Genomic DNA, 27,431 nt, shown 5'->3' with positions numbered 1-27,431 from the left:
GTTGATTTATATTTTTTGTTAACTACATTCTCTGTTCTCCTTATATAAGGGATGAAAATGAGTAAAAGGTTAACTTACTGAACACTCAGTATTAAGAGTTTAATTATTTTTTTAAATGGAGCATTAATTTAATTCATGAGAGGATATTTAAACTACTTTATGATTTAAAACTGCATTAATTTTGTTTGGGCCAGAGTGTTAATTTGACTGAGCGTAGCCATCGAGTACTCTCCCTTGGCTGCCCACCTCACCGTCCAGTCCTGCCCTCCTTTGTCGCCGCGGAGTGCTCATCTCTGCTCTCGCTGTGTCCTGCTCTTACTTTCCTCCGTACATTCTGGGCAGCCCTGTGAAGGCTGCTCAACTTCTCTCTATGGAGATTTTAATTGACTTTGCTTTCATTACAGCTTATTTGTGTTTCATGCCGACTTAGTGTATAATCTCCTCTAAATTATTTAATTACATGTAACAAAATGAGCTAATACTGAGCTCAGCATAACAGAAAACAAACCTAGTGTGTGTGGGGCAGGGGTCCTCAAACTATGGCCCGCAGGCCACACGCGACCCACCAGGGGTTTTTGCCGCTGCTGCCTGTCCTGCTTAGCAGCCAACTCGTCCAGTGTGACTAGGAATTAGTTCATTTTTTTTTTTAAACTACAGTCCGGCCCTCCAACAGTCTGAGGGACAGTGAACTGGCCCCCTGTGTAAGAAGTTTGAGGACCCCTGGTGCAGGACATGCACTGACTTAGTTACGTGTCTTAACTTACCTGTAGGGAAAATGTATTTTTCTACCACTCTGAAACCAACGCAGAGAAGTAATTATTGTATACTGCACTGTTCAGTTTGCCATTGTTATTTTTTCCTTGTCCTCTTGAAGGAAAAGCTTCCTGCTTACCTCGCCACCTCGCCAATTCCAACTGAAGATCAGTTCTTTAAGGATGTTGACGCCCTTTTGATGAAGTCTGGTGGAAATGAAAGATTGCCGCAGAGTCCCGGCGTCTCACACATGTTGGAGCCAGAGTCTGTTTTCACGCCGGGTTCTGTAAAAAAGAAGAAACGCCGGAGGAAGAAATGCAAGCCGGACAGTAAGAAGGAAGAGCCAGTGGTGTCTGCGGTGGCGGCAGAAGACACGTTGGGTGTGGACAGAAGCTCGGACGATGAGAAGGGAGCCCAGTCACCAAGGTAGAGGGGACCGTTAGCACTGGGTCTTTGGGGCCGTTTCTAGGCCATCTCCTTAGGCTAGGTAGCATGAAAAGAAAGTGAGAAACTGATGTTTCTTTTATGGATAGCTAGTATGAGGTTTGGGCTTTATTTTGAAGACGCGCTGAATTAGTGACTTTAGGGGTGTCACTTGTGGGCTCCTCTGCCCAGTGTGGCTTGATAACTCACCTACTCCAGAGAACTTGGGGGTTTAGTTTAGTTCCTCACCCAAACATGCTCATCAGTTGAATATAGGTGTACCATTTATTTATTTATTGAGCAAGCTCGACCACCACATTCTTACCCAGTCCGTTAGAAGAGCCCAAACGTATTTGAAGTCAACGCTTGAGATTCAAAGGTAACAACAGTTTAGGGTAGAACTTTAAAAAATAATTATCTTAAAGTTTGGGTTTGTTTGTTTTAATTACCCTTGCTCCCTCTAGGGGTTGCCCGTACCTGAGGGGCCATACATGTTTCAGGGGGGGGGGGGATCCTCTTCACTGGGATGGTTGGCGCAGAAACTGCTGCCCAGCGGTAACCACATGTTTCCAAGCCTTTCCGTGGAACAGGCAGAGGAGGCTTGGAGTGGCTTTGCGAAGTAGGCCCCACTGCTGAACCAGACACCCTGTGGCACCTCCAGGGAAAGGAGTGCCATCCAAGTTTGTTTATTGTTATAGGAAAGAGGAGAAATAGTTTCTTCTCATCCACCTTGATCTCTTGTAAATTATTTACCAAGATTTTGTTTTAAATGTTCAAAGAAGGAAAAAGACGCTCTGGAGTGACAGCATGTAAGAATACTTTTTCTAAAAGTTTAAAGTCTAGATCATAATCTTGAAACCAAATCTTCCGTCTGATACTAATTTTTAATATGTGAACTGCTTTCCCACCACCTTTTGTTTTCCATAAACAATCATGTCTGTTGTATTCTTATTTTTCCCATGTTGAATATGACTCTATTGGATTTTAATTTCGGTTCTGATAGAATCTGTTAACAAAAGATGGAAGAGTGAAAAACTGTATCATATTCAACAGCTAGAGCCTTGCCCATTCTAGTCTACTTTATTATTTCTTATCAGTATCCAAAGACTGGCTTAGCTTGACAGAGCTTAATTATGTTGTGAATTCTACATTTCTATCATTGATTCCCAAAGGATTGAAAGCTAATAAAAAATGACTACAATTTCTTAAAAGAAAAAAGAGGCCCTTTCTTACTATCCTAACAGGAAATTTTAAAATGGGTATCCTAAATGAATACATCACTTTAATACATGCCTTTTCCAATTTTGCATGGAAAGCTCATCAACCCCATCTTTGGTCCCCGGTTAGAAATGGATGATGACAGCTCATCCTGAGCAAGAACCATGAAAAAAGGATCTGACAGGAATGTCCAGGAGCTGGATGGTTTGCTTTTCTGTAGGTCACCAGTAAATTATAGATGCTGCCATTTGGAGGAAATGGTTTCTGAAATTTGCTTTAAGCAAGGTGTGCGTAATTTTAAATTTTTTTCAGGTTGGAAAAAAAAGCATAAAGTATCATGTGGATTCAGGTTTAATAGTGGAACGTGTGCTGAACTGAGAAATAGACCGTCTGCTAGTCGTAATGCTGACGCAGTAGCCTTTAGTCCATGCAGAGTGTGAAGAAAATTTCTTTTTTTTAATTCTTTTATTGGGAACTCGTACAACTCATCACAATGTATACATCTATCCATTGTGTCAAACCCTCATTCTCAAAGCATTTACTTTCTCCTTGAACCTTTGTTATCAGCTCCTTATTTTTCCCCTCCCTCCCCACTACCCCATCCCTGGAAATGCATTTCTTAATGTATAAAATAGGGTTAGAGGTTCTCAATGCTCCTTAATCTCAATATTTTACTATATCCACTTTGCTTTGCTGGACTCTCCTTGGCTTACCTTGTACACTACAGTGATGTACATTCCAAAAATAAACTATTCTTAGTATGAAAATTTCTCTGACTTCAAACGCCTTTTCACATAAACAGATTGGTTAAGGTGTGATAGCCTTTCAGATTTGTCAGCTAGGGACTGCATGCGCACCTGGTTTTCCATGTTTGTTCCACCTGTGATTCTCCTTTAAGAAATGTGAGGGTAAGGTAGACAGTATTGCTACTGCACAGGCATGTTTTAAACCGTGTGCTCAGACTCATCTGTGCGGTCAGTGGATGGCTTGTGTCTTTGTCTGTTGAATACTTTCAGGTACAGGGCTAATCAAAATAAAGGCTTCCAAAGGAATCTGCTGGGCCAGTTAAGTCAAGGTCAGCTCCAAAGGTTATGGTGACTTCTTTAGGATTCCCACGGGGAGCAAAGACCAGACTCTCTACTCCCTAATACAGCTACAGTCTCAGAAACCCTCAGGGCCAGTTCTAGCCTGCCCTATCAGGGCGTCGTGGGTCAGAATCAACTCGGCAGCGAGTTTGAGGTTTTGAGTTGGAAGGGGTGAGTTACATGTTGGTTCAAATCCAGCAGCCGCTCTTCAAGAGGAATGAGGATCTCTGCTCCCATAAAGATGTGGGCCTCAGAATCCACGGCAGTGGGCACTTCGACTCTGGTAGGGTTGCTATGGGTCAGAATTAGCTCGAGGGCAGTGAGCATGTTTGTCGGGATTCATCTTGATCTTTTCTCAAAGGACACAGGTGATCGCTGCGGCTTCTTATGAAAGAGTTTTCCGAAATGGAAAATGCCTGGGTGAGAACAGGCCCAGGCACATGGTGCTGAGGAATTGTTTCCCATCACCCCGTCTTCAAGGGTAGCAGGGCTGCCCAGCGAGGAGTTCAGACGTTCACTCCCAGAAGGCAAAGAACCTTTCAAAGGGACATGCTCTGGGTCCCCCCCAGGGTGCTGAGTGTGCCCTTTTGACACGGTGTAAGTCATGAGTGCAGGATTCTTCAGGGAGGGTAGATGGAAATGCTGCCTTTGAGAGTGTAAATGGAGGTAGAGGATCTTTCCAGAGACAATTGCTTCACATGTTGATATTTTTGCTTAATAAGGATTTCTATGATTTTGTAGCAGTATTTTTTTAACTTACCACTTGAATGTTTTAACTAGATGTCTGCCTTTCTCAAGTATGTGTTTTTTTCTCCTCTTAAAGGAGGTAGTATGCCCAGAGTTTAATCCTTTTGTAAGAAAGACTAGTGTTGGGAAGACCGTCGAGTAAGAGATGGAACTGTGTGGGAAAGTGTTGTGTGTCAGTGTGAGCGGCTAAGCTGAGGACTCCCGAGGGAGATCCCGGCTGTGCGCTGTGTGCTCCGGCCTATCTCTGGCGGCAAGCGGAGCGATGCGGCACCTTTGCTACAGGCTCCGTGTCTGCTCTGTCCGCACAGGGGCTTCTCTGCAGAGGGCTTTCTCTTTTAATTTAAGTTCCTGTTTACTTTTCAGAGCTTTCAATAAGATACACCTCACAAATCTCTCAACTGTGTGAAATAATTAATGTTTTACTTTGGGCAGATCATTGAAAGTTCTCTGCGTCCATGATTACCTCATCTCTAAATGTTCTCTGGTTATGTCACCTGGGTGAAGGCTCTGACGTGTGTAAAGACCCTGGTTTCCTTCTTTGAATCATTTTTCCCAGAAGGAATTCTTTAATCGCTTCCTTGCTTTCTGCCTTCCTCCCATTTCATACTTAAAAAGTGATTAGCACATCAGTGAACCCCGCCTCTTCCCCAAATCACATTTCCCACTTGAGAAAATTATGGATCATGTGGCCACCTTCATTTTTGATCATTTAGATGCTGTGTTGGTATTTGGCGGAGATCGCAAGCTGATGTCATTATGCTTGCCTTTCTTTGTGATTTGCTTTGTCCTCTGTCCCTCTTACAGGGGAGCTTCAAAGGCTTCCTCAAAGGAAGAGGACTGTACGGAGCCCTTGATCTTCCACTCTGGGGACCACTACCCATTATCGGATGGTGATTGGTCTCCTCTGGACAGGTAAGTATTCTTCTTCAGTTTTTAGGTCTTTTTTAAAAGGGAGGGAGGAAGGATATACTAAAGAACGTTTCTGTTACCAATTTACTGGTGTTTTTACATCTTTACCAGTTTAGGAAGTGAATATTTTTATCATCAATGATTATTTTGTTCCCAAACTTCATTAGTCTTCCTCTGACAGAGTCGGCCAGTGTAAGTCTGTATAATCAGCATAGTTTTAACCATCTACACTTTGAAATGCTAATTTTGGGGTGTCCACTATTGGCAGTAACTGTGTGTGGTGGAGGCTGTGGAGTCAGTCCCCACTCATAGCATCCTGATGTAAACAGAAGGAAACACTGCCTGGTCCGGCACCATCACCATTGTTCCTGTGCTTGAGCCCATTGTTAACAGCCCCTGTGTCAGTCCATGCCCTCTCTGTGTGCCCTTGTTCTTTACCAAGCAGGACGTCCTTCTCCAGGGCCTGGTCTCTCTGACAATAACGAACCAGCTTTTTTTGCTTTGGGCATATCACTGCTCCTTCTGCTTCCTTGACTTCCTCTTATCTAAAATACGTAGCAACAGTTGTGAGGATGGCCCAAGGCCAAGCAGTGTTGTTGCTTGTTGAAGGGTGCTCTGAGTCCCTGGTCTGGAAGGAGCATTCAGGCCGCACTCGTGGGAGTGGCCGAGCGGGAGTGCATGTGGAGCAGCACTAGGTGTGTGCCGGTGCAGACGTCGTTTCTCTTGCCTCGTACTTACATTCATTTAGCTGAACTCTTCGTGCATCTTGTCTCCTACAAAATGATCTTCCTTGTTGTTCCTCATGAGAATCCAGTGAGATGATGCACATGCAATGTGCACAGCGCAACTGCAACTGGAAGGCGCAGCCTATGTTGTTTTCTTAATCAAAGAGCTCAGTTGAAGGAAATTACTGGTATTCATTCCCGTAGCACTCTTCATATCTAAAGGATCGAGTTGATCTACTCAAGTACTAAAAATATCCTAATTTTGACATCATGTCATCCCTTTCTTTGTTCTTGTGTTTGCAGCGCCTATTCCCAGGCAGCGTGCCCTAAGAGCGACTCCGAGCTGGAGCTGAAGCCCGGGGGAAGCCTGCTCAGATCGGAGTCTCACATGGAGTGGACGTGGGGCGGCTTCCCAGAGTCCACTAAGGTACTCAAACCTGGGACAAGTCCCACCACCCACTGACGGCATGAGCGGGTGGCCCAGGCAAACAAGCATGTATATAAATGACACTAGCGCCCTCATGTGGTCATAGAGAAACACAGCGGTAGCAAATTCATTACGTCTGAGCTGTGTGTCTGCCACCAGAGAGAGCCGGCATCGGTTTAGTTCTCTCAGCAATTCGTTGATTGTTGACGCAAGGGAGTTGTAAAAGACACTTGGAGAAAACTAAAGCTCCACTTTGAAGTTTTAAACAAGAAGTTGGTTATGAAAGCTTGTGACCAAATTGCAGTGAGAGAAGGAAGAAATGAGAAGATCAATTACTTGAGAAAATGTTAGTATAGTTTTAAAACTAAACATTTTGCATCATGTACGATTGACTTCACACTTTCCTTCCCTCTCTAACACTGGTTCAGAACTTTAAGGTGTAGGCTTATCAGGGAGTTGATGCTTGATAGTTAGTTCACAGAGGATGAAAGTTTAGTGTTTCTGGTTTTCTCTCTCAGTGAGCATTCTAGGTCCCTTACTCTGTTGGTAGCTAAATGTTGTTATACCTTGTAGTTCTCTAGTATTTAAATCTTTATGTCGAATGTTTATAGAGTAAATCTTCTATAAATATATTAAAATACTTATTCCAGTTTTTTTATTTCACACACATTAGATAGCGTAGTTAATGAATGTATCGAGGTTCTAAAGAATAGAATTAACGCATCCAGCTTAAGAAATACACCAGCAGGTGCCTTTGAAACTAGTTCTATTTTTAAATCATTTTTATGGGGGCTCTTAACAGATCTTATCACAATCTATACATACATCCATATGTCAAGCACATTTTTACATATGTTGCTATCATTTTCAAAACATTTTCTTTCTACTTGAGCCGTGGTATCAGTTCATCCCCCCCACCCCCAACTAGGTCTATTTTTAAACCATTATATTTCAACTTTTTTTAGGTCAGCAAAAGAGAGAGACCGGAACATCATCCTCGGGGCCCTGTGATTACACCATCAGAAAACACCCATTTCCGGGTGATTCCCAGCGAGGACACCCTCCTGAGTGAGGTTGAGAAGGACGTCTCCATCGAAGATACTGTGTGCCCCATAGTGAGACCCAAGCCCAGAGCTCTGTGTAAGCAGATAAGCGATACAACGTTTACTACCGAGCTTGCTGCGCCTCCTCTTGGGAATCCGACGATTCCATCGACGTTAGATGCAGACCTCCTTCCACACCCATCCCTAGGGGAGGCCTCCTCAGAGTTAAAACCAACAGCTAAAGTGGACTCACCATCAAAGAAGAAAGGTAAGCTTTTTGTATTTCGTTGGCATGAGTCAGGTCTGACGTGGTGATCCATGTCCAGCGGTATGAGGCATCCTGTCCTGTACTGTTATTGAGGTAGAGGACATTGAGTTGATTCTGACTCACAGTGATTGCCCACGAGGTGGATTCTGACTCAGAGAGACCCTGCACTGAGATGACCGGAGCTGTAAACCTCTACAGGATCAGAGCGCAGCTGGCTGGTGGGTCTGAAGTGCTGATCCTGCGAGTAGCAGTCAAAGCACTTGCTTTAAAGACCACGTTCACTAGAATAGATAGGGTTGTAACTTCCTTGTTTCTCTATCCTGACTTCTGTCACTCAGGAGAGCCTTGATGTAAGTACTGAGAAAATAAATGAGTGCATTCTAATGACTGAATGAATAAGATTAACCATTGTATTGCTAGGTATGTTATTGAAGTTCAAACAGGAAAAAAGGTTGGTTGAGGCCAAATTCGCGGCTCTGTTACATTAAAATTGTTGCCCTTTTTTGTAATGATAGTTACAAATGAAAGGTAATTACTGCTAAGTGCTCTTTTCCTTATCTCCCTCTCAAACATAAAGAAGATAGAGTTCTACTCAAGGTTCATTCGCTCTAGTTCACTTTCAAATACAAGCTTAATAACTCGGAGTATTCTTATTATTTAAAAACAAAGTTATTTATTTATACCCAGTACACTAAGAACACACTGTGAGTCACTGACCTTGGGTGCTGAGCTTAGGGTGGAGTAAAATAGCCACATAAGGTACTGCTATAGGCATGTAAATATGTTAATTTATAATGAAAGAGATAGAGGCCAATTACATATATTTATGTGCTAAGTATTAAGATAGCAGATGGACTTTGAGCCTCTACTCAAGGCCTCCCTAAACACAAGAACACTTTGTTCTAATAACCTGGCACTCTTTGATACACACCTTCCTGGCACAATCGCTGGAGAGAAAATGGGTGCATAGCAAATGTGATGAAGAAAGTGGATGGTGTCTGACTACCTTAGTCTTAAAAGCTTGAGGTTAAACAAGCGGCCATCTAGCAGGAAAGCAACAAAGAGCCCACGTGGAAGAAGCACACCAGCCTGTGTGACCATGAGGTGTGACAAGATCAGGTATCAAAAGAACCAAAACAGACAATTATATCAATGTGAAACCATGGCGGTTGGAGTGGAGACCCAAAACCCATCTGTAGACAATTGGACATAAACACACACACACACACACACACACACACACACGGGTTACAAGGAAGGGACAATTCAACCTGGGTACAGTATAGCGCCGACGAAACACACATTGTTCTTCTAGCATTCCTGAATGCTTCCTCCTCCCCCACTACCATGGCCCAGTTCTACCTTACAAATCCAGCTAGAATGGAGAACGCACATTGATGCAGAGAAGAGCTCTCACACATGGAATTCAGGACAGATAAACCCCTCGGGAACAATAGTGGAAGTAGCAATGTCATGAGGGTAGGGGGATGGTTGGGGCGGGGAGGGGGTTGGAGAAAGGGGGAACCCATCACAAGGTTGGATGGATATATAGCCTACCCCCCAGTGGGATGAATTAACAGAAATGTGGGTGAAGGGAAACAACGGACAGTGTAAGACACGCAATAACAATATATCATTGATCGAGGATTCACGAGAATGGGAGGGTTGAGGGAGGGGGAAAAAGAGTTTTAAAAAAGAAAATTACCCACATAGCCAAGTACCTGGTGTTGAATTCTAATTCCTGAGCTTAGATCACCTTCAAGGTCATCTAAAAAGAAGGTGACTTTATCTGGACACTTAGGGTCTGTGTCATCTACCTCTTGTCTCCTTGTCACCATTCTTTTCTTGTCCCACTACTACTTTGTAGCCCACAGCCCTTTGTTCTACTCTATGTTAACTTTGCTCCAGCCTGAGAGGGAAACCCTGGCCCCTGTGAATGTGAATGTGAACTCACGGAGCCCTGGCAGCACAGTGGGAGCCCACCATCTGCTCTGCAGGAGGAGAGACCCGGCATTCCTTCCCCACGATGAGCACAGCCTGGGCAACCCTCCTGGGCCTGCCACTCGACTTCCAGGGGACTGTCAGAATTCACTCAGCAGCATACAGAACACAGCCCTCTGTGCTTACAATTGTTAGCTCTTACTTTGGGACCTGACTGCAAGCACTGAATGGTTTCTCAATGTGGTTTTTTTTGTCTCATGAATGCCCCCCACCCGCCTGCCCCGCCCCCACAACTTTTAAGTTTATAAATCTTCATATATGTATTTGTGTTCTTACACTTTCTCTCCTTTCCCAAAGATCAATACTATTAACTTTAGACCATTTGAAAATAAACTGAAACCTAACATTCACCACATATATTCGAAGGTGTACCTTATAAGCAGAAGTGTTCTCTTTATAAACCCAATACCATTGTCATCTTGAAGAGTACAATATCATCGAGTAATCAGATTTGCTGAACCATAACAAGATTATTTTCAAGCTGTTTTCTTCTTTCTAAAACTAAGATCTCATCAGTTTGCATGTATTTTTTGGTTTTCATGCTGTTTTAACCATTTAATTTTTTTCTTTAGAGCAACACGTATACACACCCATGGCTTCTCCCTCATTTTTTGGTTGTAATTTCCTATCAGGTGCCTTCCAAACACCCTGACTCACGGCAACTCCGTGTACAGTAGAACCAAACACCCCCAGTCCGGTGTGTGAGCCCATCGTTCGCAATCCATCTGGCGGAGAGTCGTCCTCTTTGTCATGGACCTTCCTTCACTAACCAGGGCCTCGTCTCTCCTAATAACATATCCCAGACGCAGGAGACCACGTCTCTTCTAAGGAGCATTCTGGGTCCTTTCAGCCCTCCCACGGTCCTTTGTAGTCTCGCTCAGTGTGGAAGCTCTCCAAAACCTTTCCACTGTGGTTGACCCTGCTGGCGTTGGAAATACCTGTGGTGTAGCTCCCAGCATCACAGCAACACACAAACCACCGCGGTCCAACACACTGACCGATAGCTGGTTGTTCTTCCCCCTGCACCCATGATACTGACTTTTTGCAGAACGCTGCCATTTGTCACGGATTTTCTCACATTGCAGACCTGCTTGGTCGTTGTTTCTTACATGAAGTTGACTCTCCGACAGCAGCCCTGTTGCATGGCAATGCCATGTGAGCTGCAGCGGGGCTGTGGGACAGGCAAGGTCGTTGGCTTAAACCCATCAGTTGCACCACGAATGAAAGGTGACCCCCCCCCCAGCTGCTCCTGTAACGAGAAGCCCGCCATGGGGCGGCCATGAGTCAGAGTGGACTCCCTGGCACTTGGGTTGGGTTTGGGTTTAGTAGTTAGACTCAGAGGGTGAGAGTAAACACAGGAAATTAAATTGAATACCTTCTTTTTTTTTAAACAATTTATTAGGGGCTCATACAACTCTTATCACAGTTCATACCTATACATACATCAATTGTATAAAGCACATCTGTACATTCTTTGCCCTAATCATTTTTTTCTCCTCTTTTCTTTTTTTACATTTTTTTAGGAACTCATACAACTCTTATCACCATCCATACATTCCCTGCCCCAGTCATTCTCAAAGCATTTGCTTCCCCCTTAAGCCCCTTGCATCAGGTCCTCTTTTTTTTGAATACCTTCTTTCTGATCGGTAAACTTGAAAGCATCACATTTTACCGTCATCAGTGGAAAGCTATGGAGGTGGTTTTGATTCTTGTTTTCGTAAGAAGTCTTCTAAATCCAGTGTGACACGCACACTTGTTAACGCATTTGGCGCACCTCGGTTCAGACGTGTGACAGCGCAGCTGTTGACTGGCCACCTGCTGCTGGTGGCTCCTGCACTAGTCAGTGCAGCTCTAGAGGTTTACTTAGATCTGGGTTGAAGATGATCTTGTTTTTCATTGAAAGTTACGATGTGGGGTATACTTCATGGGTACTCCACTATCTAATAGGCGCCCTGGTGTAGTGGTTACACACTGGGTTGTGAGCCACAGATGAGCAGTTCAAAACCACCAGCTGCTCTTAGGGAGACAGGAGGCTGTCTATCTCCTCCCATAATGAGGTAGTCTGGAAATCACAGAGGCAGTCGGACCCTCTGCCGTAGGCTCACTATGAGATAGCATCACCTCGTTGTCAGCGAGTTGTTTCCTGCTTTTGTTGTCGCCGTCTAATGTAAATTGCTGAAGGACTCGCCGCCTGTGCTCACAGAACAGCTGCTAGTCTGTGGCACCGCATTGCTCCTCCGTTGGCGTGGGTGGAGGAGACCCAGCATGCATGATAAGCTTGACCATCCTGTTTGCACGCCTCTTCTGGTGGTTGGCATACTTGTAAGTTCTTATTTCAGATGTGTTTTTGTAAAAACAGGTGTCCATAAGAGAAGCCAGCACCAAGGACCTGATGATATTTACCTGGATGACTTAAAGGCTCTCGAACCGGAGGTGGCTGCTCTCTATTTCCCTAAAAGGTAGTGTATTCTATGATGTGCAGTGAGTGATGGGTGAAAGAATTTCTTTGAGGAAAAGGAGCAGTGATGGCATCCTTTTACTTCATCTGATGATTGTGTCAGGGTTTTACAATCCAGAATTGGTGTGTGGTGTGTGTGACTCTAGTGATTTGGAATTCATGGTCTAATGATTCGTGAGGAAAACCCATGGAAGGCTATAGAATGCATGTGCCTTCAGACTGACCCTGAGCACAGTCATTTAATGACTATATCTTCAGGAAAATTCTCTAGCATCTGCACTTAGTATGTAATCTCAAGGGTCATGTGCCTTCATTTATTTGGGAGGAACCTGCGTTCCCAAGCTTTTCTGAACTCGGGCCTGGGCCCAGTTGACTCTTGCCGCTCCTCTGTGTTGCCCGAGTCCCCTCAGTCCTCACCATCTGTCATTTCTTCTGCGTCTCTCATGGTTTTTCCCTTTGAATGCCTCTGAAACGCAAACCAGTGTCCTGTGTTTATACTGCCTTCCCAAGTTCGTTTGCATTCTTATGGGAATTCCATTATCACACTGTACGATTCCAAAACACCATTACTTGTCCCTGTGGATATGCGCCTGTAAGTCTACCTGATTAAGGACTTTTACATGTGTGATTCTTTAGCTTTGCTTTTGGAATAGAAGAGGTTTGACAACATTTTTTCAGACATTGACAGAAGATTCATATAATAGTTGTGCCTTAAATTTCCCTCAAAACCATTGTCTTGGAAATAGTGTTGGGTTTTCACAGTGAGAGGACAGAAATTGCTTCCCCTTTTTGTGTTTGGTTCACAATGTAAGTTTTTGAGCTCGCACTTCCAGGTCCCCATTCTTTGTCTCTCTTTTTAATGAGGAAGGACGAGTCCAGTGGCACAGTCTGACTGGGAGAGTCGAAGTATAGTTTTAAAATAACAGAACCAAACTGCACCAGCCCAGGGCTCAGCCCACCCTTGGATGCTCAGCTTGCACCCAAATTGGCAGGCCTATCAGGTGAACACATTCCTTAGCGCGCGCAGCCTCACGGGAAGGCCCAGGGCTCACGCTCCGGAGGACGAGCGCAGGACGGAGGACGGGTACACAGGGCGGGAGGGGTGGGACGGGCAGGGCTTGCAGTCAGTGTCACAAACACAAGCTGTGTCTGAAATGACCGGGCAAGCAATTTGCTCTTATCCATCACCCAAATTACAACCAAAAGTTAAACATAAGTAGGCACAGCCTTTGTGTCCCCAGTCATTTTCTGCAGGTGGTGTATGGTGCACCAGTTCTTCTGTGACGTTGATAAAAAGGCTCCCAGACCCCAGAGTTTTCTTCAGCTTTCTGTCATTTTCATCATGAAAATGTAAATAGGTGCTTATAATTCTTTTAACTCCTTTCATTAAAATCAGTTGAAATATGTGTACTCTTGTGAAATATGTGTACAGTTGTGCTTTTGTAACATGTTTACTGTGTTTTAATATCAAGTATATGGTACTGAGCTGGAGAAAGACAGGGCTTTCTACTCCTGTAAACAGTTACAGACTTAGAAACTCACAGGGGCAGTTCTACCCGGTCCCAGAGGTTCCCTGTGAGCCTGCACCAACTCGATGGCAGTGAGTTTGTTTTTCATAGGGTTCTGAAAGCTACTGAAGTAAAGCTAGGGTGTGCTTTTAGGTCTTTCTGCTCCTCTTTAGGGGATGTTATTTGGCTCAAGCCCCCGGAGAACCGGGTAGTAAACTCAGGGTACCAGACGTTCTAATAAGGTCAGTCTTTCTCTCCCTGTCCACTGCTCCAGTGAATCAGACCCTGGCTCCCGGCAGTGGCCTGAGTTGGACACCCTTTCTGGCTCCCAGTCCCCACAGTCTGTGGGAAGTGCGGCTGCAGACAGCGGTACCGAGTGTCTCTCCGATTCCGCCATGGACTTGCCTGACGTCACCCTCTCGCTTTGCGGGGGCCTCAGTGAGAATGGAGAAATTTCTAAAGGTACGAGGGCACTTACTTGGGCCTTATTTTGACTTCAGAAGCCACTTTGGCCACGTAATTTGAAGCCCAGCCGTTAGCTATCCTGAGTATTTAAGTTCTGTAGTACTCGCGTGTGGGTAACCGCCGTTGCTGTCGTGATAGACACACGCGGAAGGCACCTCCTCTGCTGTGACATGAACTAGAAACATCACTGGTGAAGCGTGGGCCCTGGAGACTCTTAACTTTCCCCAAGAGTGAGGATATGGTCGCCCTGGGTGCCAGTCAGCTGACCAGGTCAGGCAGCCTGCATGCATTTTCTCATCTGTGAGGTTGTGGGTGGCAGCCAGCTGCCCACCTAGAGAGTGTTGGATTTTAGACTTGACTGACGAGCACTGCTGTCCACGGAATAAATGGGCTTTCTGGCGAACGTACTAACGGCTCAATTTCTGTCTCAAGCTTGCATTGGCCCAGCACAGTAACGCCTGCCCAAGAGCATGGAAAGGGTATCGGTTCGCAGGGAGATTTGGGAGCATTGGATGTGGGCTGAGCAGCACGTGCATTTGTCTACCTTTGGCAGCCTTGTTGGCTTTGTCTTCTTTTTAAACTGACATCCGCTCTGTATCGGCTGTTGGCACGCAATGGGTTTTCCTCTTTATGAGAGGTAGTTTTGTTTTTTTCTCCCCCAGCACTCGTTCCATTCTTTGTCTGTCTGTCTGTCTGTCTGTCTCTCTCTCTCTCTCTCTCTCTCTCTCTCTCTCTCTCTCTCTCTCTCTCTCTCTCTCAGAGCTGAAGGCGGCGCACCTATGGCAGACATCACAGTGTCGCCAGCCTGCACTGGGGTGTCCTCCTTTTCTCTTCAGAATGTGCAAGGGCATGGGAGCAAAGGTGCACACTCAGCCTGAGCACGTGTAGAATCTATTCTGCACTGTCTTAGGACTGCATTTCCCAGAAACCTTTGCTACCCCCAGCAGAATTTCTTCTTAAAAGACTTTAAATGATTTAAAAGCCTGTTTTCCAGTGAGTGGGCAGGAGAAACACCAGAAATCCAGACATGCAAGCTGGTGGGTGATTCTCCCGGGAGATTCTTGAGGAAATTTGTCTTTGCAAAAACCCCATTCTGGGCCTCTCAGTGCATCCTTATTTTGGGAAGGCAGGAGGAACCTGAAGCTCCAGCGTCTAGAGTAATAGAATACTCATTATAACTCTCACTTCTCCCTCTCTGATTCTGTTTGTTTTATTTGGTATGCAAAATGAAGACTCTGTTAGGGCCAGTGGCTTTTTTGGGGGGCGGGGAGAACACTAGAGAGGTCTCTAAGAGAGAATGATTGAAGAGGATAAAGAAAATTAAAGACTCAAAGAAGAAAAAACTAGTTCACAGGACTACTCATCTACCCAAAGCACGACCTCATCTTCCCTGAGACCAGAAGAACAAGAGTGAGGGCCGGCTACCACTATTGACCATTCTGATCAGAATGCACTAGGTGCCCCCTAGTCGAAGGAGAGCTGATTGTGGAGCAGAACTTCGGGACTGGACCATTAATAGGGAAGACTGCAGAGTGGAAAGCCAGCTAACAAGCAAACCTATCCTGAGAGAAGTACAGCCAGAGGGCTCCTTAGAACTGAGGAGGGTGAGACTTTCGTCTCAGATTCTTCGGACATGTTTTGAAGAAGGACCAGGCTCTGGAGAAGGCCGTGATGCTTGGTGAAATAGAGGAGGCCCTTCAAGATGATTGACACAGTGGCCGCAACAGTGGGCTCAGACATGCGAGCAGTTGGTTGTAAGGATGGCACGGGACCAGCCAGCGCCCTCTTCTGGTGCATAGAGGGGAGCTAGCAGCATCGCACCACATGAACAGGCAGGCAAGTGCACTTGTGCTGTAGTAGCTGAATGGGGAGAACTTCTTATTAGAAGAGACAGTAAAGTCAAATAGGAGATAACTTTACCTGTAGGAGCAGTAAAGGGAGAGAGGTCTCTATTGCCCTGCATCTGCTAAGAGAGGCTCTGAACAAGGTGCAGCACTTCACCAGAAATCCCCATTCTCCAAGGATTGAGAGTGAATTTATTGATGTGGTAGTTTGGGCCCCGTCCCTCTCTCTGTAAGGAGTCGTACACTTCTGTTTGTTTCTAATGCAGCATACCTTGAGTCGTCGCCTGCTAATGAAGACCTTCTCCTTCTCAGGAAAATGGAAAGTTTGTTTTTGTTAGAGTGTGTGTGTGTGTCCACATCTGTAATTAATTTTCCTTAAAAGAGAGAACAAAAAAGAAGTGCTCTTTCTTGTCCGAAAAAAAAAGATTTTTTTTATTCTATAATTCCTGCAATTAACAGGGTGTTAAAATGATCTTAAAGTTCCTCAGTTTTGTAGCCTCTAACCAAATGGACTGATTGTTACTATTTTACATTGCAGAAAAATTCATGGAGCATCTCATTACTTATCATGAATTTGCAGAAAACCCTGGACTGATAGATAATCCTAATCTTGTAATACGGATATATAACCGGTAACTCTCTCCTGCTTCCATAATTGTTAAATACTCAGACTTGTGTGCCTTCTCCCGCTTTCCCCAGTTCTGTTTCAAAGAGTAGTTTTTCTTGCTCTAAAATAAATGATCATAAGTGAGCTAGTAGGCTTTGACTTTGAAGTGAAAGTGAAGCTTCAACTTTATTTTTAAGTGAGGCGAGGAAATGTTATTTTTCTATTTAATAAATTTTACTACTTCTGTAGTCTGTGAAATTTGGCTCGAAGCAAAGATTACTCGTGTGAAAAAAATTTAGCAGATCTTTTTATTGAGAAGAATATGCAATTTTGCCTGTTGTAGTTTTCTTTTGGCAGGAATGCCAGAGTTCTATATCTAATGATTTTGCATAATGTTTGCTTCTTCACAGTTACTATAACTGGGCATTGGCTGCTCCCATGATCCTCAGTTTACAGGTGTTCCAGAAGAGTCTGCCCAAGGTGAGGTGATCACCCACGCTTTAGTGCCTCTTTGAAAGTGTAGAATGTTCAGCTAAAATTTACATGTGCATAGTTTTTAAACTGAGTATTTTTCAAAGTCTTATTTGTAACTATATTTGCAAAAATATTGAAACCTAGACCCACTTACTTTGGCCTCTTTTATTAGCTTGCATGTCAGTTTCTGATTATTTATAAAAGCTGAGAGGTTCTAGTGATGAATCACACATCATTCCTTTAGTTCCCAAATACTTCCTCCTCCCCACTACCATGACACAGTTCTTTCTACCTTACAAATCCAGCTAGACTGGAGAACACATATTGCTACAGATAGGAGCTCTCAAAACAGAATTCAGGAAAGATGAACCCCTCAGGGACAGTAATGGGAGTAACGATACCATGAGTGTAAGGTAAGGAGGTGCTCGAGGAGGGGGAAGGGTGAGAAAGGGGGAACTCATCAACTCATCACAAGATCGGATATCCAGCACCACCCCCCTCCCAGGGGGATGAACAACAAATGTGGGTGAAGGGATACAATGGACAGTGTAAGATATGAAATAACAATATATAATTGATCCAGGATACATGAGGGTGGGGAAGGGAGGAGAAAAAAGGGGAGTTTATACCAAGGGCTCAAATAGAAAATATTTTGGAAATGATGGCAACATATATATAAATATACTTGATGTAGTTGATGTATGGAATATTGTAAGAGCCCCCAATAAAATGATTTAAAGAAAAAATAGCTGAGGTCTTAATAAATATAATATAGAATGAAAAAATGTTCTTAATGTGGAAGGAAGCTACCAGAAAAAGGACAAATGGCCAACAGAAGCAACCTCAGTAAGAGCGAATGAAATGTGGCCAGTGAGCCAGTTGCTTAGAACCTGGAGGTTTTCTTTTGAGTAGCCCACCAAGAAGCTGCCACCAGCCTAGTTGTTCCTCCTAACTTGTGAAAGCCCAGAAGTGCTCCTGCAGAGGGCGAGCCAGTTCGGCTACGTGCTGCAAAAGCAGGGAATTGTCTGTCCGTGTCAGAAGTGGAAGAATGCCCCAGGCTCCAGGAAGTGTGGAATCTAGTCTCTTAGCTCACCTGCTTACATTGCATATGCGGTACCACCTGCAAACTCAGGGCAGGAAATGGCCCAGACTAACCCATATTGGTTGATTCTAGGCAACCGTGGAGTCCTGGGTCAAAGATAAGATGCCAAAAAAATCTGGTCGGTGGTGGTTTTGGCGGAAGAAAGAAAGCATGACCAAACAGGTAACACACCCGCACTAGTCATTTCCACAGGCTAAAGAGGAAGTACACCTTTCGTTTATTCAGAGCACTTTGTGGCCAAGCATGAGAAAGTCAGTTGGGCTGGGTAGATTGCTGTATTACAATAATAATAGTGTGGCATATTTGGGTAATTACTATGGACTGGTACTGTGCCAGGTACTTGATACACATTTCCCCCAAACTTACAGAAGTGTAAATAGATGAATTCCCATTTTATTGTTAAGGAGACTTTGACACAAACAGGTTGAGTAGTTTGACTGAAGTAGTGTGATTGATAGGATACGGAACTGAGATTTGACATCCAAAGCCTGTCTTGTCTCCATCTCTCCACCTGGTGGTGACATGACCTGTCAGGTTGAAGTTTATCAGCCTCCTCCAAGTGATTTCAGATGCAGATAGCCAAGCTCTCCTCTCTTAACTGAACACTGGCAGGACAGGTCCACCTACCTCCCTGGCCTTTCCCCAGTTGGGGCTGAGCTGCTCCAGGAACAAGAGCGCCCCTCTAACTGCCGGACACTGCACTCCCTGTGGCTGTGCAAGGGGCCCTGACGCACACTCTACTTCACCTTCCTGTTGACATGCTGATGGCAGCCAGAGCCCTGGAGATGCTTCCAGTGCCACTGGATCCACAAGACTTTGCACCCACTGGCCTGGGGTCTTCCTGCATCCGGCACCACTGCATGTGTAGCATGGGTCCGAAGAAGGCTTTGTAGGCTGGTAACGGACATATGGGCTAATACCAGACTTAAAGGACTTGGTCTGTACTGGTCTAGGGTGTTTTCTTAATGTACAATTACACTGTGATATAAAGCTCTCTCTCACACATGAGTGTCTCTGGATTTGTTAAGTAACTATAATGTGTTAATCCAGGTTGACTAGAGAAATCTTCATTGACAGTCATACGTGTAAGGGAGAACTTTATATTAAGTAATTGTGCATCTGTAAGACAGCCCAGCCGGATCAAGTCCATATTGTCCAACACTAGCCCATAAATTCTTCTACAGACTCACGCAGCACAGGCAATGATGCTGAAAGCAGGGAGATCACAGTCTAGTGGGTAAAAAGTCTTAAGGAAGCATCTCGGCGCTGGTGCGGCTCTGCATGTGGCTCCTCCAGCTCCAGGGCTCTGGCTCCATCAACATAGCTTCATGTGACTTGTCAACGAAATGTGAAACAGAGTTTGTCTCACCTCCAGAGAGGAAGACAGGAGTCCCCAGAATCCTCAGGAGGAGGCCATGCCCACACAGAGACCTCATTAACTATGACCTGCTTAACAGTCTGGACGCCACCCCTTGGCTCAAGTTTACAGGAGATTATGTAACTGCCACACCTGGTCACTTCTCTGGGGACATAAACCCCATTTGATAGAATCCAACCGTAAGAGTGGAATGGAAGAGAAATCCTATAACATGAGTCTGGACATCTGTGTGTGCCAGACCTGTCCTGTTTACATTTTGTGGCTTGATATGACCATCTTTTTTCCTTCTGGCTTTGAGGGTCACAACTGTTTTCACGCAGCCCGTGACTTCTATGGCACGTTTCTGCCCTTTGGCGCAAACTAGAGAGAGAGTGTTTCTTGAGGGTGATGGGGGTGGGGTAGAGAGGGGGTCGGGGTGTGTGTGTGTGTGTGTGTCCGTGTCCGTGTCCCCCGGGGTGGGGGTGTTCTGGATTCTGAAAGTAACTCTGGTGTCTCCAGAAAAGGATTGCTGATGAATGTTTGCTGGTTGGTAGGGACACCATGTGTGGTCACGATTGGACTTTTCTCTTGTAGCTGCCAGAGGCCAAAGAGGGGAAGTCTGAAGCCCAGCAAGTCAGTGACCTGCCCTCAAGCGCTCAGGAGCAAGCCAGTGCCAGGTGAGCACTGAGTCTTTTCTGGGATTTCACTCCTTGCATGTGACTTATTTACTTCTCTGTCAGAACTGTGTGCGCCTGGGTTACGTCAACTCTTCTAAGACATCATCAGCCTAGAGGCTTAAGCACTACTCACCTTTGCTCCCTAAATACCTTTCCACATTTCAGACCCCGAAACCTGTGACTGTGAGGTTTATACATGCAAGCTTTGGGGAAAGGGCTGACTGAAGATTTACCACACCTTGTGCCCTGCTCCCTGGCCACCTTGCATCAGATGCCAGAGGCAAACAGGCAATGGAAGGGGGTGGAGAGCCAGTCTCAAAGGTTTCATTACCTGAACATTTCAGTAGGCTGCTCCTAAGATGTCGCCCACTCTATTTGATACCCGGCTCTTGTTTCTGTTGTGAGCTTCCTGTTCCCTGATAAGACTATCTTCTCCCGTTGTCTGTGGAGCCCGAGAGTTTATTGTCCTGTTCTGTACTCTCTCTTAGGGACGGATAAGCTCTTTCTTACTTGTTGTTTAAAGCTCTATAGTCAATCACATCGTCATTAATTTGTACTTTCTGAACTGTGCCTATCCTCTGGTAGGGGCCAGATGGATTATAGAAGCCCTGTTAGCACATGTGGAGCCCTGATGGTGGTGTGGTTCATACTGAGTCACAAGTTCAAATCCACCAAGCGAGACAGAGTTAGTCTGGAAAACCCACATGGGCAGTTCTACCCTGTCCTATAGACAGGGAGCTTGGAACGTACTGGCATTTAGTTACTGCGGCCAGAATTAATGGCCAGACAAGTACTTCCTCTCCAGTGACGGGAAGGGGAGAAAGAGAGGTGTTGCCCTCACATCCTGATGGGGTTCTTTCAGTCATCCAAACCTGTGGGTGTGGGAAAATGTCAGAGGACAACTTCATGTCCCTTCAGGAATAAAAAAGATAACGTTAGGGCAGGGGTTCTTAACCTTCCTAATGCCAAGACCCTTTAACACAGTTCCTCATGTGGTGGTGACCCCCAACCATAAAATTATTGTCGTTGCTACTTCATAACTATAATTTTGCTACTGTTAAGAATCATCATGTAAATATCTGATATGCAGGATGTATTTTAATTGTTACAAATTGAACATAATTAAAAGTATATTGATGAATCACAAAAACAATATGTCATTATATATTGTGAAATATTTACTTCTAATTACAAATCAGTGAAATTTTGTCTTGAAGCATGGCGTAGCATGGGTAACAGTCTTCACGTTGCATACTCGCATTGGGCGTATCTGCATATGAGCGGACCCGCCTGGAGACGGATAGAGGAACAGTGTCTTGGTTCCTAAGACCATCGGAAATAAGTGTTTTCTGATGGCCTCAGGCAACCCCTGTGGAAGAGTCGTTTGACACCCCCCCCCAAAGGGGTCAGGACCCACAGGTTGAGAACCACTACATTAGGCTGTCATATCTTCCCAATCCTAAATGAAGGTGTCCTCAGTAAAAGGCCCTGTGGCTGCTTCAGTATTATATGAGGGAGCTTTAAAAAGCTCATAGAAAAATTCCATTATCTTTCCATTCCACTTTTCCCACAAACTTAGATTTTCTGTAACTAACATTCCTTCATAAATAACGTGCCTACACATATTACGGGATTGCCTGGCTGGCAGAAACTCAGAAAGCCTGGATCATTTGTGTGTGACAGTCATAGCCTCCGATCTGACGTTGTCTAGGCCATCTGAGGATGACTCATCGAGTGAAGAGGCCTCCCAAGAACTGGAAGAACCCATCAGCGCGGACCCTATTCCCGGGGAGCACCTGCTGCACGGCGGCACGCCCTCCTACAAGAAGTCCCTCCGACTCTCCTCGGAGCAGATCGTGAGTGCCGGGCTCTGAAGGGATCCACTGCGCTTTCCTGCAGGGGCTGTTCAGCCTGCCTGGCTGCCTCTTCCGTCTGCCCCACTTGCAAGTCTGTCATAAGCTGTACAGTGCAAGCTGTAAGCATTTTCATACTCAACAGAAGAGACCCTACCCTGTTCCCAGCTGCCCTCTGGTGCCCTGGGGAATCGGAATCTTCAACATTTTTCTCTGAGGATCTTCACACTGAAGGCCCAGTGTGTTCTCTTAGGAACTACGGCCATAGGGAAATGGCGTTTCTCCAGTTAAGAACCATTCGCCTGGTTTGGTTTAGTTGCTCGTCCCTCGATGTTACCCATTTTCAATATGGAGAGCATCTTTCTGGGGTAGCAGGAGACTGGGTCTCAGAGCCATGACGATCGCGTCTGGAGGGAGAGCAGGAAGGTCTGGGGCTTTATGTCCAGAGGTGGCTTTGAGGTTCACGACACCGCTCAGCGCGGGGCTCGTTGGGGGTGAGGGAACTACCCCTGCCTCTCCGGTGGTGTGAACCCTAAAAACATTGACCTCCGTTCCCCACTCTGTTTTTCTTTATTCTTGTACCTTTTATAAAAGGCAAAACTGAAGCTGCAAGATGGGCCAAATGACGTTGTATTTAGTATTACGACCCAGTATCAAGGTACCTGTCGCTGCGCAGGCACCATTTACCTGTGGAACTGGGATGACAAGGTCGTCATCTCCGACATCGACGGGACGATCACCAAGTAAGCACTGCCCATCCTCATGGCGGGCCCGGGCTGGCACTCCTCAGTTGGGCGTCTGGGGGCGGTCTGAGTGCTCTGCCCTGGGGCCTCGTAGTGCAGTCCACACGAGAAAGGAGAGGGGCAGGCTGCCGTGGTAGAGTCGGAAATCTCTCCAGTTGTCTGGAAAGAGTTGGTCGTGTGGTCTCCAAATTCCTGGTGTGAGAAGCTGAGGAGACTAGAGCCGAGGGAAAGCAGGCGTGTGATTGCACATGTTTCCCGAAAGTGCACATCTGGCTCTGGTCCTGACGGCCCCTCGGTGCACTGGCAAACCCCCCTGTGCGGCTGCACACAACCTGGTGGAGCCCAGCCCACCCAGGATCGACCGGTAGCTCGTCCCTAACCCAGTCGGGGAAGTTCTGGGCTTTCTTGCACACCTGATTCTGATAGCTGTTCTTCCTCCCACCGTTTCCTAGGTCTGATGCGCTGGGGCAGATCCTCCCGCAGCTGGGCAAAGACTGGACTCACCAGGGCATAGCAAGGCTCTACCATTCCGTCAACGAGTAGGTGTCGGCTCCTCGAGCGCTCTGATACACCCAGGGCAACGGGCTCTCCTGCATGGACACGCACATTGGTGTGCCTCGTGCTGTGAGACAGGCTCTCCCTGTGCTATCTCAGTCTGTCCTCTGGACACTGAGCTCACGTGAGGGGCTGCCGTGTTTGCCCGTACAGCTAGCCTTTACAAATGGCTTTCAAAGAGTTTGGGAGGAAACGAAGTGACAAGATCATGGGATGTTCCACAACAGTCCCCATGTAGCTAGTTACGTGTTGTTCAGCTAGAGTTTTAACGATGAAGGCTACTTTCATTTTTTATTTCTTAGGTGTTTTTAAATGGTATTTCTTACAGTAGGTAATGCCTGCCACGCATAGGGGACAGTTCCCCCAGCCCATGTTGATGTGTGGACATGTCCGAAACAAGCTAGTCAGTTGCATATGTACTCACCCCCCAGCTCCCCACCCCTTGCTCAAAGGCTGCCACCACCCAGCTGTTGGCAACCTTCTAGCCTGTGCTGGTGTGCTCTGGGGGGGGCTGCGCTTACTGGCTCCCTGCCAGCTCCCAAACACCCCTCCCTCTTCCTGCCGAGTTTCTTACGGGTTTGCACCCAGGCAGCCAGCTCCTCTCTCCCTGCCTCAGTTGGGAGGCAGTTCCCTTCCCAAGATCTCTCATGCCCCTTTCAGGCCCTGGGCTCCTTTGTCAGGTGCTCTTTGAGGGAGAAGTAGAGTCGGGGCCTCTGTGGGTCCTGACAGCTTGGGGTTGCAGTGATTTGAAAGTGTTGTGTCTTATAGTTCAGCATGCCATCCTTAAAAGTTAGTATGCTTGCCAATAATGTTGCTCCTTATCTTAGAAGATGGTGCGCATTCTGTATAAATAAGAACACTGGTTGCATTTTCTTATTAGTTTAAAGCTAGACCGTGATTGCTTGACTCTTCTGTAATGTGGCATTCATGAACTACCTGCTGGATAAATTATATCGATGACTTAGAATGTTTCCCTAATTCCTAGTGTGTATTACCACCCCCACCCCCCAGCGATGTTTTCTAGGGAAAGATACAATCATTACAACCGTGACTAGTTTTCTTCTAAAGACACAGTAGTGAAGGCACTCGCTCAGTGTCTTTTGAAGGAAACGTGCCCCTCACTCCCTCCCCTTCTTTTAGCCAGAGCCCAGGGCTCACGCTGGTGTCTGTGTCCTCTTTCAGGAACGGCTACAAGTTCCTGTACTGCTCGGCCCGCGCCATCGGCATGGCTGACATGACCCGCGGCTACCTGCACTGGGTCAATGACAAGGGCACGATCCTGCCTCGGGGCCCCCTGATGCTGTCCCCCAGCAGCTTGTTCTCGGCCTTCCACAGGTACTTTGACCCGCCGCCCTGTGAGACCGGGCCAGCCTGGGCGCCCCGAGTGGCCTATGTGTGTGAGTGCCTGTCACCACTGGGATGTGCTGGTGTCCGAGTCAGAGTGTGCGCGTCTCTCTCAGGTCCCTGGCCTCCCAGAGCTCTTACCTTGTACAGGCACGCCCACCCCCCCAGACTCGATTCTCACGTTTTGTCTTTGCCGGATTCACAGCCGTCCGACTGGAGAAGAAAGCTAATATCACCAGTAACGAGGGATTTAAAAACTGTCCGTGTGAGCACAGAATCCTTTTAGACCCGTGCTCCCGGGGCCATGGTTCACATTTGATGGGTGTGGGCGAGTACGTTGGAAAGTACTAAAGAATCACCACCACCCTCCCCGCTCCCCCCCCCCCCAAAAAAAAGCCAGCAACAAACCCACTGCCATCTAGTTGATCCTGGCTCAAAACGACCCTCTAGGCCTTTACTGCTGCTCAACATGTCCTAGAATTGAACTGGGCCCATACATCCTTTCAGAAACTTTGGCTGGGCTGGTGTGTGCGCCTGCTTCTGAAAGCACCCTAATGGGACTGGGACAGGGGTGTGGTGGGGAGGACCGTGGCAGGACGCAGTGGGAGGGGCTTCGTGTCAGGTCGGTGCACTGGCCTGTGGGTTGTTTTGATTGTGCGGTGTTTTCCCTCCTAGAGAAGTGATAGAAAAGAAGCCAGAGAAGTTCAAAATTGAATGTCTGAACGATATCAAGAACCTGTTCGCCCCGTCCAGGCAGCCCTTCTACGCTGCCTTCGGAAACCGCCCGAACGTAAGTGTCCTCTGGGCTGCGGGGGCAGTGGGGGCAGGTGGGGAGAGGCGGAGACGTGGGCCCTTTTTGTGTGTGTTTTGTAATACACAACACAAGCGATGGAACGGTTATGGCTTCTGTTCACTGGACTTTCACCTGATCTGTCCCCGAGGTCTTTTAAACAATTAACATTTTCTAGTCTGTGATTTTATGGGTCGGTGGTCTGGGCTGGACTGGGCCAGAGAGGCTGCTCTTCGGCTCGCCTCGAGTGTGTCTGCCATGCAGCAGCCTTCACCTGAGGGACAGCTACTCCAAGATGGCCTCACTCACAGGTGCATTGACAAAGACAGCTAACTGGATGAGGTATCTACAGCAAGCCCCACTCAGCCAACATTTCTCAAGCCTCTAATTACCTCACATCTTCTGTTGCCCCACTGTCCCAAAGGTATGGGAAGGGACAAGTTGAGATGCAAAGTGTTGAAACATGAGCTGTATCTTCTGATAGGAGGAGAAGCCAAGTCAAGTGTAGTTAAGGCACAGGGGTAAGAGAACAATGATGGAGGACTTGTGGCCATTGTTCCAAGCTCCCCCACAAAGCTCATTCGGCACAGGACTTCCAGGCACTTTAGAAACCTGGACTTGCCCAAGCAGCTTTCCTAATGAGCCCAGATTTAGACTTCATGCTTCCCCCGTGCTAAAGCTATGTGAGACCATGAGCCGATTTATGCGCCTTGTATCTGACTCAGATGTATTTGTATTTCCACAATGTCCTCACCTGGTCAGTTCTTTCAAAGAACTGTGTTCAGTTGGACAGAATTGGTTCTCCCTTCTCTAATTATAAACTTCTCGAAGGCAAGTTTGAAACCTTAAGCCTCATGAAATGTCCTTTCAAGGCCCTTGGAATCATAAGAACACACTGACACCCTCAAGTTGACAGGACCACCAGTTATGTGGCAGAAAGATTAGATCTGGACTAAGGACTCTCTGAACCGTGTGTTGTTATCATCCGGACAAGGGACTCTCTGGACCCTGTATTATCTTCTGGACAAGGGACTCTCTGGACTTTGTATGAGTATCTGGAGAAGGGACTCTGCACCTTGTGTTATCATCCGGACAAGGGACTCTCTGCACCTCGTATGAGTATCCGGACAAGGGACTGAGGAAAGAATGGGATTTTCCAAGCGGCCACAGGCAAAGACCATGAGACCAAGCAGAGGAGCCACTGTGAGACAGTGAACAGTGGCTAAGGCACTACGTGGCTGAGAGACCAAGGACCAGAGAGAGAAGTATTTGCAAACAGGGCTGAGACGAGTACCCCTATGGATAGAAGACTGGGTCCTTCATGATCCTGACTTGTGGAAATCTGTTAACTTCACTAATAAGCCCCATAATCATAAATTTAAAAAAACGGGCCTCTATGCTGCAAAAGACCTCTAAAGTGTTAAAAGAGCCAAGAGGTCACTTTGAGAACTAAGGAACATCTGACTCAACCAAGGGCATTTTCAGTCCCTTCATTTTCTTGGGTAAGACGGGAGAAGTGGTGCATCTGAATTAGAGTGTTGGTCAAGAACACGGACTGCCAGAAGAAAGAAAGAAGTTCTACGTTGGAAAAGCAGAGCCATATTGCTCCTTGGTAGCGACAGGGGTAGCACAGCTTGGTAGCGATGGTAGCTCCTTGGTAGGATGGTGAGACTTCCTCTCTTGCCATTCCTTGGACACATTTTCAGTAGGACCAGTCCCTGAAGAAGGATCTCATATTTGGCAAAGTGGAGGGTCCGTCAAAAAGAGGACCCCTCTCAACCAGCTTGACCGGCACCGAGGCTGCCGTTAGGGCTCCGACACAACAACGGCAGTCGGGGTCCCTGTGACTTGGAAGTGACCTGATGGCGCCCAGCAACAGCAAAGCCTAAAGCCACGATGCACTCATTTGGGGTGCGACCTGCCTCGAGGAGGGAGCGTGCCACTGTCCCCCAGGTCCTGTAGGCAGACACGCCTGCAGGGTGGGCGCTCTCGCCGGTGGCTGTGGGATTCTAACTCGGTCTCTGGTTCTGGCGCCTCCCAGAGCCACCTCATAGG

General features: G+C 46.5%; 1 protein-coding gene across 3 annotated transcripts in view; it reads left to right on the top strand.

The window, feature by feature from the left end:
* The window catches only part of LPIN2 (lipin 2), an 89,817-nt gene that overhangs the window by 58,717 nt on the left and 3,669 nt on the right, over positions 1 to 27,431 (top strand). For all 3 annotated transcript variants that reach the window (XM_075532492.1, XM_075532491.1, XM_075532493.1), the window contains exons 4-18: positions 875 to 1,179; positions 5,031 to 5,138; positions 6,164 to 6,287; positions 7,253 to 7,598; positions 11,959 to 12,058; positions 13,840 to 14,027; positions 16,413 to 16,506; positions 16,892 to 16,961; positions 18,130 to 18,219; positions 20,009 to 20,091; positions 21,803 to 21,947; positions 22,539 to 22,687; positions 23,140 to 23,226; positions 24,425 to 24,577; positions 25,262 to 25,376. In XM_075532492.1, coding sequence (XP_075388607.1) covers positions 875 to 1,179; positions 5,031 to 5,138; positions 6,164 to 6,287; positions 7,253 to 7,598; positions 11,959 to 12,058; positions 13,840 to 14,027; positions 16,413 to 16,506; positions 16,892 to 16,961; positions 18,130 to 18,219; positions 20,009 to 20,091; positions 21,803 to 21,947; positions 22,539 to 22,687; positions 23,140 to 23,226; positions 24,425 to 24,577; positions 25,262 to 25,376 — 2,157 coding nt within the window. The remainder of the gene's footprint in view (positions 1 to 874; positions 1,180 to 5,030; positions 5,139 to 6,163; positions 6,288 to 7,252; positions 7,599 to 11,958; positions 12,059 to 13,839; positions 14,028 to 16,412; positions 16,507 to 16,891; positions 16,962 to 18,129; positions 18,220 to 20,008; positions 20,092 to 21,802; positions 21,948 to 22,538; positions 22,688 to 23,139; positions 23,227 to 24,424; positions 24,578 to 25,261; positions 25,377 to 27,431) is intronic.

Source organism: Tenrec ecaudatus, chromosome 15 (assembly GCF_050624435.1).
Source record: "Tenrec ecaudatus isolate mTenEca1 chromosome 15, mTenEca1.hap1, whole genome shotgun sequence".
NCBI lineage: Eukaryota > Metazoa > Chordata > Mammalia > Afrosoricida > Tenrecidae > Tenrec > Tenrec ecaudatus.
The sequence above is the reverse complement of the archived record's forward strand: the minus strand, read 5'-3'. Positions and strand labels throughout refer to the sequence as shown.